General features: G+C 36.8%; 1 protein-coding gene across 1 annotated transcript in view; it reads right to left on the reverse strand.

The window, feature by feature from the left end:
- SLC6A11 (solute carrier family 6 member 11) overlaps nt 1–12,655 on the reverse strand; it is an 89,145-nt gene that overhangs the window by 55,975 nt on the left and 20,515 nt on the right. The window contains exon 5 of the mRNA XM_005149380.1: nt 6,343–6,475. Coding sequence (XP_005149437.1) covers nt 6,343–6,475 — 133 coding nt within the window. The remainder of the gene's footprint in view (nt 1–6,342; nt 6,476–12,655) is intronic.

A 12,655-nucleotide genomic window follows, 5' to 3' on the forward strand; every position in this document is an offset into this window, starting at 1 on the left:
AACTTGGGCCTGAAGTTCTTCAGCAGCAATATAAAGTGAGAAAAGCATAGCTCTACACCTTCAGTTCAACTCTGCTAACATAGGGATGCTAATTAAATATACTGTAGAACATTTCCTTGGCCATTTTATTTATTCATTATGAATGGCCTTATAGTTTTCAGTGATTGTTTCCTGCCCATCACATTCACAGATTAACAATAATGCCAAGACTACTTGCCAAGCCATTTTTCTAATACTGTTAATAGCCTTATGTCAAGATGCCCCAGTCAAACTGGCTGTTTTCTCTTATCTCTGGTCTTTTAACGCATAGAATTAATATAGACTTCCACATAATTTCTTGACACTTCAATGGCCTTTCATTGCTCTCAGCTCAGCAAATCAAACTGGTCAGTGGAACTAATTCAAAAGTAAGGAACAGTGCAGCATTGCAAAGGACAACAGCCATGCAGTTACAAAGTGAATTTCACAAAGTCCAGCTCACGACCCTTATATCTCTCACAGGTATAAAATGCACTTAGCAGCATTTACATGACTCTTGTTGAAGTCTTACATGTAAAGCTTAAATAAAACACTCAAACCAGAAAAAAACTGGGAGCCCATATGGAATCTAACCATGTCTACCAAGCATAACATGGAGAATTACACAGACTGCTATCAGAACCCTTAAGCAGAAAAGAACTATGGAGAACATTGCAGGTTACAATACTGTACACATACACAGGAAAAATAAAACATTGAGTAGCATAAGAGCAAAATAACAAGTTATGCCATTACTTACACTAATTCAACCCAATATCCTGCTTACTTGTGGTAGGCAAAACAGTACTGCTGCTCCTTTTCAGAAAATAAAGTTCTCCACTTCACTAAGGTGTTTATAACTTTTTCAATCATATAAGGTAGAAAGGAAAATATTTGAATAAATAATGAATATGACAAAATAAACCCCAAAAAAATAGAACTCTGAGTGCCTCATACTTTGATGTTTATACTTAATAACTACATCACCAAGAAAGCTTGCAAGGTCATTCTTCATGGTTTACAATGAGGAGCTGCAGATTATTTTCTTAACCCAACAGTATCATTTTTAGAGATGCGATAGAAGGTATAAGGCTATCCAATGTTAAATTAGGAGTAAAGTCATGAATGTTTCATGAGGAGCTACTGTGTAATCATTAATCTATTATTTTCTGACTTGCAGGACTATTTAATCAAGCATCTTTGACAACTCATGTTTATGTAGAGAGGGTAGCTATATCAGTACTTTTTCTTGTGTAGCACTTCAACAGATGTGAGCACAGCAATACTTCTCAGCAATGCTTTCTGTGCTATGGTTAACACTCTATCTAGATAGTGAAAAGGGGTAACAAGTGATAAACAGAACCATATTAATGTTTTCTAGCATGTTTTCAAGTCAAAATTTGACAAGACAGCATGCAAGATATTTTCAAAGTTGACTATGATCTGAAAAGCCAAGCAAATATGGTTTAGAGCAACATCCACAGGTTTTTACAGAGTACACAGCCTCTTAGCTCTGAGTCTACTCTAAATTGTTTTGTAGACACTTGATACATATGAGGAGTTGATGGTTTTTACATGTTCCTGTGCCAAGTCAGGACAACACTTCTGACCTTGCTTTTCATCACTGCTTGCTTTTATTGGCCTCTCCTTCTATCGTGTCTTAAAGGCATATCAAGTGAAGAGACAGCATAAAGTCAATACAGTAAGAGTAGGATGATGTTGGACTTCAAGGAACTCAACAGACAGTAGGAAGAGATCAAAAGATTCAGAAGTTAGAATCAGCCAGAAAAATATTCAGTGATTACTGAATACTTAATGCATACTGAAGCCCATCTCTGTGATACTTATATTAGTTCCAGAAAATTTTGAGCAAAGGACTCTTATATGAGTTTTGTCCCTCTTCTAGATGATCCTGAAACAAAGTCAGAAAGATTTCTGACCACATATTGACCAGCACTAATGAAGAAGTACAAAAACACTGAGGAAGAACTACTTGGGGTTTGGCTCTGGCAAAACAAGTTATAGAGAAAAAAGTCAGCCAGTTCAGGCAGCCCAGAACCTCTGCAGTAGGCACTACAGTGTTACCTAAAAATTCTTTATGATACTAATAAGAACTTTTTAAAAAAGACCCAAAAATATATGAGTCCTGGTCTTAGTGATTACGGAAGCAGTGCAGTATTCTGATACTAAATAATACAAAAATCCTGAAGGTACACAATATTCTTTTAACACTTGATAACCACAAAACACTGACTCTGTGTTGAGTCATAAAATGACAAAACTTGACCTACAACACCCTCCAACCAGCACAATTTTGTGATTATGTAAATCCACAAACCTGACAGGGTTCCAAACTAACAATATCAGCACCAGACAGAGATGTGTTAATGCATTCAAAAGTAAGCAAGATGCCTTTATGTAACTCTTGAAGTCTACCAGCCTCCTCACTTCAAAAGGAATAGTGCAGAAGTTGCTACAAGTGAGGAGTCACTATGAGCTTGCAGAAATGGTAAGTATCTGAAATGTATCCCATACTCATAAAAACAAGAAAAAGATCAGGATTACTGCCTTCACCAATTTAAGAAAAACAGATTAGGAACTTCTGGTGTCTCTTTCCCAAACTTTAAAGCAGAAGGGCATTTAGTCAAATTAATAAATGGACAATCAAGATCCAAAAAAGACCCTGCTTCCCTGGTACCTGAAGATTTCATGCATGTTACATAAAGTTCAAAAGACTCAGCAGCTATGTAGGTATATAAATTATAGAAACAATTATTGCAATTAACATTCAAAAATACTTTTGAAAAGTAAGATAAGCCCTAACATTGAGAGTCTAGATTGATGCTTTAAATGTGTAGAAAATTCTTCTTTTTTTTCTCCAGTCTTTTACATAATTCTTATCTCATCTGTGGAAGCATTTGACGCTAGCTACTGAAAATACTTCTGTGTAAGGTGGATATCAGAAGCTCAGCAAGTTGCAATACACAGATAACATTATGATAGCATTACTTAGTCATATTTTTCCTACTTTTGCTTTTGAATTTCTCAAAGATCCTGCATTTGGTATATATGCTACATTTTAAATGTGGAAACTAAGATACAAATAACTTCAGATCTAAGATTGAATAATTAATGGCAAGAAGCTGGCACAAATGTGTTTCTCCTGGAAGCCACCAAAACCACCTAAAAGTCTTGGAATGGAAAACTAAAATGTGTTCTGAGAAAGTGATTACTTTCAAGAAGAGTAACAGGAAAGTTTGAAGCATCTCGTTAACAATGCACTTCATCTGGAGTTAAGCTTTATGTTAGATTTAACGTATTTAATAACTTAAAATATTAAATATTCATAATATGAGCAGATGAGTTCTGCAGTAGTGCTACTTGGAGAATGATGATGATGGGTTTATTTGATGACAGCTTTTTTTTTCACCATGCATTAGGATGCAGAGTAAAAAGAGGAAAAGAGTAAACCAACCTCTTGAATATTTCACAGAACACAGCTGTGTGAAGATGGTCTCTCCCACCCCTTCTTCATTTTGTCTCTGTTTCCCCTCTCCTCTTTCCCTTTAGCTATTCAGACATCTTCCTTTGAAAATGTTTCCATTTTCAAGGTTCCCATCACCATTCCAAGGTGATAAATCTTTAAAAAGTTTCATACTTTGAATAAATGTGTTATTTCATTGAAATTATTCAATCCAGTTAAAGTGCATAGCAAATTTAACAGACTACCTAAGTCCACTTTTAATACTATGATAAAAATCTCAACATCAATTTTAGATGTTTCCTGGAAATGTGCATATAATAAATTCAATCTAGTGCAAAGGGCTACAATTGCATTGAGCTTAAATATGAACTTTCTAAGTGCCAGTAAATCAGAATTGGAAACTCCAACCCAGAAGACTGCTCTGTCATCTGTATTTCAGGCATTTTATTCCTTTGTAGCATCTAGTATGCCTGATTGGTACATCTTTGTTTAGCTGGTCTGGGAAGGCAGTGATATAGCACAGATTTCCAGTGCCTTTGGCTGTAAGAAGTGGCAAGTGTAAGAATATTAAAATTCTTAAATACCTCTAAACAGTGAACTTATATCCAGGAAAAAAAAATGTAGCACTGGAAACCAATTGCAATGTCACATATTCAGCTAGCAAAAAGCTTTCCTCACTAATTCCAGAAACAGAACTGGAAGAAGAAATGATCAGTACTGGCTATGAAAGATCCTTATAGCATGTTTCCTGAGAAGCAGTGGAGCCAGAACTCCTGCCTATGGTACACCGCTCTACAGTGTAAATATACAATAATCTACTTCTTATTGACCCTGATCTAATTTTTAAAAGCAACCTATTAAGCTGAATATTGGGTATTCATTCAATTTTCTGTGCACTTCTGTTGCACGACTACTAGTTATTTCTGCTTAGTTGAAAAGCTGATCATCCCGTTTCAAAGAGGCAAAGCAAGTATCTCTCTCTCAGGCTGATTCACCTAACTTCATCAGAAAGGTGGTTATCAAAATCACACTGAAATGAAATAAAATCAGATTTATTCCACTCAGCAGTGAGCTGAGGTTTTAGTTAAGCTACCAGGAAAAACAGACAAAAAGGAGTCAAATAGCTCAGTTTCACTTCCAAAATGCAAAATTCCAAAAATGCAAAAATTCATTCTGGGGAAATGGTATAAGCTGAAGGAATCTCAAGTGCCTGTATATGAAGAACAGTAAAAAGCTGTATGTAAACCACAGAAACGTAAAATACACCCTTCCCACAATCACCAGCCCCTCTTCCTATCAGCAAATGATTTCTACCAAGGCTGTTTTTCTGGAGTACAGGGTAGTTTTGCACAACCTTTGCACGCACGCAGGCATGTGCATTCACAGTACATGGTTTTTCTTCCACCCTTGGGTCAGATTATACTACGGTAGAATAAATCTCCATCTTCAGACATCCTTTCTGATGGAAAAAAGAAAATTAGTTTTGCTCAGTTTCATTTCTTCACTGCCAGCTGTAGCTCCTCAGAAAACTCTAGACCACTTTCATACCTCCCTGGAGTGCATGCTTCAAAGGCATGTGGACATTTATCTTGTCATTCCCTTATATCACCTTTGCTTTTCCCTATTTCTCTCTTTAGGGTTTGTTGGTTTTGGTTTTTTTTACCCTTCTTTCCTCTAAACTATTCATGCCTATATGTATCCCTAGACAGACTGTCTCAGCGGTTCTCCTGCAATGACTTGATGAAAGTAGGACCGCATAAATGCGTGTGTGCAAATACCTAAATGAAAAGCACAGTACCAGACTGACTGGCACAGTTGGCAAATACAGGCAGAATTCAGCAAATAGTTGCAGCCAAAGTTTTGATAGGAGGAAGGATGTGTGTCATTGAGGGAGCTGAAAAAAGCACTCTGACATTTTCTAAATTAAAATGAACTCTATTTCAAACAGTTGATTTCTAAATGGATGCAGCTAAACCAGAAACAAACAAAAAAAAACAACCCTGCTTCTAAACTAAATAATAAATAATTGACAATTAAATGCACAAGATGTTTCAGTCCACCAGTTTTTTTCCTTGTTTTCTTTGGTTCCAACATGAGAAACCAGTGCTTTTTTTTAGACACACCATCCCTCCAGAGCTACGGCTCTTTCCCACTCTCTGCTGAGCTGATTCATCAGATATTCCACCAGGACTAAATCTGCTACTACTCCAGGGGCAACCTCTCCATAATCCTGCAACAAACTTAGGCTATAAAGTTGTGCCTCTCTCCTGGGTATCCCATATGGAATGGCATTCATTGAAAGAGTTACATGAGTACTAAATATTTTTCTTTTTTTCCCCTAATATGTCCATCTTTCTATCTTTTATTTTTTGTCATTATTTCAGCTTTTGCTGTTCTATTTGCATTTGTTGTAGGTTGCTTATATGTCTAAATTCTCTCTTCCTATTTGTGTAATTTATTTGTGGCACTGAGAGTTTCAACTCCTGTCACTTTGGGAGAAGATTCAGATTTTTAATACCTCATGCAGAGTAATTAACAGAATGTAGTATTGATTTCAGGTTCAAGGACTGGCTAGTAGTGTATAGTCTGTAACATTAACAAAACCAACCCAAAACCAACTAGCCACATCCAACAGAATTAGGGGAAAAAACAAACCATGAAAACCAAAAGAATAAAACAATGCAAAGTATGACTGCTTCCGAATTACCTACTATTACAATGTATATACCCCAAGTATATTTGCTTACAGCAACATGATGCATGTGAAATTCTGATTTATGTAACTAGAAACGGCACAGGTATGGAGCACATACAGCTTATGCACAGAATTTTAACCTTACCTTTCCAGTAGACTTTGTTCCTTTCCAAATGCAGAAATAGCAGATAGTCCAAGCAGCAAGGAGGCACAGTGCAAGTTCCCAACGCAGATTCCCAATGTCTTCAATTCCATCAGATATAGCAAGTACCCTTCGTCTTCGGGGAGAAGTGGAAGAGAAAAAAAGATAACAAGATTGAGGCAAAACAGCACCACATATAAAACACTTGCCTAAAATCGAATCGGCTTCAACCAAGGAGTTTCCTAGTTACTGGCTGCTGAAAATGCACTACAGAATAGTTAGGGTTGGAAAGAACCAAAGGAAAAAATAGAATATTCTTGGTGGATTTTATACCTACTTAAAAATGAACAAATGGGTAAGTTTTCCAGGTCAGCGACAAAATATAAAGTGATTTTAGAATAGTTTTTGTATAAAGTGAAAGTCAAAGAAAAAACCTGAAGATGTCTTTGAATTAATAAGCCCCAAATAAAACACTTTATCTTAAACTTGTAACATTTATTTTAATGAATTGCCTTTTGTAATAGAGACTATAATTGTTAAAAATTTCTTTTCAAAACTGTCAAAGATCACAACTTTTTCCAGGTGGATTTTCTTTAGGAAATGTTAACATTCAAACATTAAGATTGTAAAAATAAAGAAACAATCTTTTCATGTGAAAAGTGTACACCAAAACCATGTATTTAATTTACTATTTCAAAATAGGGTATTTGAAATGCTAGCAACAGTATATTTGAGGAGCACCCCTCACAGCTCACAGTGTGGAGCCAAAATATTTACTGACTTAGTAAACAGGATAAAAAGAAGTGGAAAGGGAGAGTTTGGTTGGATGGTTTTGTTTGTTGGGTTTTCTAAGCAAGAATTTGGGAACAGAAAAATCCCATGACTTGCTAGTACCCCTATAGGAAACCTGCAGAACCAGCCTTCAATGTAGGCTTCCAGATTTCTGAGCTAGCATTTTATTCACAAGAATGATTTTTAAGAAAGCTTCTCTTATCTGGGAGCCACATGCTCCTTCTATGCCCTTTAATTTTTCCTTTAAATAAGCTCTCAGGTTAAACGAAATGTTAATTATTTACCAGCCCATAAATAAACCATGGATGCTTCTGGTTGTATGGATGAAGAGGTTAAGAGCAAGAACAAAAATTTATTCCTATAATACTTAATGATTTCATAATTCTCTTGAGCTTCTTCCATTGCTCTTCAGGCTGAAAGAAACCTTATAGATAATTAAAGACTTTTTTCAGGAATCTCTATTTTCCAGGACAATGAAGTATGATTTAACTGGTATGTGATAGCAAAAGCCGAGACGGATTTAAATTCCATGCATTCAGAGATTTAGGAACACCTCATCATTTTCAGGCAAGCCATTAGTAATTTACTAGTTATACACACAGAAAGATTTATTTCAGTCATTCGTGTCTTTTATCACCTTAACCAAATCTCCATAGGGACTGGTCATGCCTCAATCCCTTTGTTTCCATGAACCTATTTGCACATCATTATGCACACATACACACATTCACTTTAAAGTGTCCAACAATCAACTTTACATAAATCATCCTGAGCAAAGTTTTTTCTGAAGTGTATATTACATGTTCTCTTACAACCACAGGGTCCCTAAACTTACACTGCCCTCTCCCCCCAAGACAGTGAAAACACTGAATTTCACAATACTCTGACATAATTAAAAGCCCTATAAAAATAATCACTATTTATAGATATAATTAATGTGCACATAGTTATACAGGCAATTAATTACAACAAAATATATATAGGTTAAGAGCTGATTATTAAGTTTTAAAGTCCAACTTACAATTACCCATATGAAACAATTCTTCCTTTGGCGTTTGATTCAGTTATCAACTGAAGCAATCAGCTCAAAGAGTACAAATTCAAGGCCATGCCTAAAGTAAATCAGTGTTGGTTGGGGAGCAATCTAAGTGGTTCTTCCTGCTCTCACCAGCAGTAGCTGAGAATGAAGGGAAGTTCTTTCACCTGCCTCTAATAATGAAGTAGGAGGATGGAGACATCATCAGCTGGTGGTATGGTGGGAAAATGTAAAGACCTAACTATGGGTTAGTCTTTCAAATGGCCATAAAGATGTTGCAGATCCTACTCAGTCTCTCACACATCCCAAGAGCTGCATCTGCTGCTCCTGCTGCAGCCCTGGGGTGCAGCTATTTACAGCACATGCTAGAAGTTTACTGCTTAGGTAAGGTAGGACAAAATTTAACAGTTTAAAGAAACAAAACACATACACAAAGCCTTCCTTTGTCTTCTTATTTTTCAGTGAATACAGAGGTAGAAGATCTTTCAGCTAAAAAGAAAAAAAAAGTAAAGAGTGGGGAGGGAGGTTAAATGAATTTTTTGCAATAGAAAATAATGTGCTTCTATGTAAAACCACTGCAACCTCATCCACATTTCCTCCTCATCCTACAGCTAGCTGTATTCTGCAAAGCTTCTGCCATCATCTAGTCAGGGAAAGGAGTGATCTGCAAAGAACCTAAAGAATCATCATCAAAATGCATTCAGAAATGAGGAAAGGTACATTTAATGAAGGAGATATTTTAATCAAGGGGAAGCACACATATTCAGTCTAGAATTGAAAATAACATCACTGAGCCTTAATTATACAGAAAGGCTGATGAAATAGACACTTAAAATTTGAGTTCTTTAAGCAATTTGATGGATGATATCATGTGGAATTTGACGTCCAACCTCTATACAAATTCTCATTCAAAAAGCAAAATAAATCCTTCAGTTCTTGACTGACCTTGAATATTAGTGTTACTTGCAAGAGAACCAAGACAAAAAGGTTTATAACATGGTTAAAGAGAGTCTAGGCAATAAAAGGCCAATGACTGTGTATGGACAACAGGCTACAGATAATCATGTTGAAAGACATGCTAGGAGTGTGTCATTAGAAACCTAATGACAAAGCACAGAGCAGGTATTTGCAAAGAGACCTATTTTGATTGCTGGTACTAAAAGGTTTCTTTTTGACCAAAAACCATTTTATAAATTGACTAACAGGCCTCAAACTATAAATTACTGTCATGAAAAAGAACAAGCTAGTAAGCATCTTGATGTTCCTCATTTGGGCACAAGTTTCTATGCAGAAGCTGCCAGGCCAGCAACCTTAACCTAGCAGCTCAGATTTATGCTCTGTCAGAATCAAGGAGGAACAGCTTTGACAGATGAGGCTGCTAATATCAAGAAAATATTGTTGTAGAGTGAACACTGTGACCTTTAACAACCCTATGGAAAGAAAACAGCATGTAGCCAGCCTGCTGGCATGTAGCATGACATACAGTCAGCACATCAACACAGTCTGTACCAGCACAATGGAAATCACATCATTTTGTTGTGACTACACAGATCCAACCTTTCTGCATTGACACATACATGTACATTACTTATAATTTCCAATTTATAGCTGCAGTTGATGGGTTTCTTTAGCTGTATTAGTATACTGACTTAAAGATGGAGGCTGGCAAGAGATTGGTCCAAGCTAATTTTAAACTTTACAATCCACTTAACTGAGACTAGTAAGACAAGCAGGAGCAGCCTAAAGATTTTTAATTGTTGTTTTGCTTAGAAGGCTTCTAACTTTTACCTTCAAGTGGCATGCTACATTTTACAATTAATAGTTTTGTTTTTAAGATGAAAAAGGAAAGGAACCAAGAGAACATACAATCACAAAAAACCGAAATGGAATGTTTGTGTTTGGGCCACACTAGTTGTGAAATGGAAACTTTTTCATTTTGCTTTATTTTCACTGAGAAAATAATATTGAACAAGTTCCTTTTTATTTCAATCCACTATTTTTTTTTCCTGGCTGTTTAGATATTTATGTACATGTGCACTTAAACATCAGTAGCATTTCTTTTCCCAAATGCAGAGGTCTGAACACATGTAAGATGGCTGCAGTAACGCCGGTAAATGCTATGGACACATTTGTAAGCTTACTCAGTTATGGGATGCCACAAAACCATTCTAATACAGCACTCTGCCTGAGGGAAGTCATACAAGTAGTTACTTGCTTGTAACACATATACCATGGGTATAGGTGTACTGCTTTTGTACAGGAGCTAGCCAGTTCAGGCAGCCTGGAACCTCTGCAGTAGACATTGTAGTATCACCTAAGCAGGAACTTCATGACAAAACCTGCTACAGGACAGACCCCCAGGGACAGGAATGGCTCCTGCAGCATTGGTAAACTATTCTATGATTCTATGATTTAAGAGAAGCTTGCAACTTCCTCACTTGAAGATATGTGCACATCTATATGGGTGATGAACTGCATCACACCAGTCACTTATTCCTATGAATGGCACCTCCCCTGCAAATATGCATGGGCCTATAATCACTCCTAATCTTCCAGATCCATGAATGTGTCAAGTGAGATATCAACCTTCGTTCAGCTGTCTTGCAGTGTGCTTGCAGAACTGGGTGCTGTGGGAAATAGACATGGAAAGTTTTTAATAATTCCACAGTACTGCCACCACACTGCAAAATGGTGAACATGATGGAAATATATCATCTGATATGTTGGCATACTCAGGGCTTAAGGAGAGCTTGCAAAATTACTTTAGACTCACACTGTAATCCACATCCCACTGCCAAAGTAATCCATTTCAGCTGCCAGTCACTTGAATCATTATGCTATACTTCCCCAGCTACGTAACACCTTCTTAATAAATAAATGTTACTAGTGTCTCTGTGCCCTGGCTTTGGCTGGGATAGAGTTCATGTTCTTTCTAGTAGCGGGGGCAGAGCTGTGTTTTGGCTTTAGTCTGAGAATAATGTTGAACTTAATAATGTTAAAATCAGGTGGCTGCGTGGTATTTAGTTGCTGGCTCGGGTTAAAGCATGGCACTCTCTCATGGTCTGAAATCTTCAAATACGAAAGACAACCTTGTCTTAATAACGCAATTCTCTGAAGATTTGAGGTGAGGAGTTTTAAATCAACCATTTTCTGGAAGCTGTCTGCAAAAAGTCATTGTTCAGTCTGTCCTGAAGGCTCTGTGAGAAGTCTCAAATAGCAGACACCTACATTACTCATACAAAATTTTTGGCCTGATTCTTTTGTAAAGAGTGTTACAGAAAGTAAACAGCAAATTAATGGCCTCGACACAATTATCTCTGTTGCTCCCATTTAAAAAAGACAGCTAATGCCAATCAACTTGAACTGTTGGTACCGTGCCATAATGAGTATTTAAATATGCTGAAGTGCTGTAAATCAGTTTGTATTTTCTTTGTTCAAGCAGAACAATGGCTTGGGGTTTCCCTTAGAAAGTAAGCAGCAACAAGTCCAGAACATATAATTAAACTCTAACATACAAAGTGTACAAGGAATAGATCCAAGGAAGAAAGTCTTGTTTAGAGACTAGCACTGATTTCCTCAGTAGGCACACTGCAGCTCTCCCTAATACTAGGGCCTTAACTCTCATGCTGAAACCATCTGGACCAGCAGCAGCAGATGCAGGTTTCGCAAGGAGGTGGCATTCAGCACATGAAATTCCTCTCAGAAAACTTCAGTTCAATCTCACTGTAGATACTTTTCTATCTGCTCTTTTTCTTTTATTATTCAACGTAAATAAACGGAAGAGCATTTTAAAAATACACGATTCTCTGCACCCAGAAAGTAAGACTGATGTATTTAGGGGTCAGAAGATGACAGAGTTGATCATACCCTGGTGCTCAGCAGTTCAGCATCTATCTAAAAGCTGCCATAATCTTGCATAAATCACACAGACAACAACAAGAGATAGTGTAGCTTTCACTGTGCCTTCATTTTCTCTCACCACTGCAAGTCCCCTACATGACCCTGGTCCCCTCACTTCTCAATGCAGAGAAAGACAGAGAAGGAACAAGAGCAGTAAAATCAGCAGTGAAAAAGATACTCTGTTTTGAAATAACAAACATTTGAAAACAGAAAGTTCTATAGCGAGTTCTGTAGTTTAGCTGGTTTGGTTCATACTTACTCTAAAAAAATCAAATCTTTTTTCCTTACCAATATCAAGACTTTTTAAAGCTGAGAATCTTTACAGTAAGTCTCCCAAAATTAAATGAGGAGAAATATCTTAACAGACATTTCACATTAAAACGTCTTGAAGCCTTATCAGCAGAATTCACTATGCCACTGCCCTAAGGCCTGAATATACTTCCCTTCAAAGAAATATTGCAAACTCATCTACCTTGCAGGGCATTTAGGGGAAAGGGTGCTGGGTTCAGGCAGGCTATTGAATGTTCTCCTGATAAATGAAAGTTTCCAGAAATCATTACACCTTTTTAAAAGTTTAAACAAGTAAAA

Source organism: Melopsittacus undulatus, chromosome 9 (genome assembly GCF_012275295.1).
Source record: "Melopsittacus undulatus isolate bMelUnd1 chromosome 9, bMelUnd1.mat.Z, whole genome shotgun sequence".
NCBI lineage: Eukaryota > Metazoa > Chordata > Aves > Psittaciformes > Psittaculidae > Melopsittacus > Melopsittacus undulatus.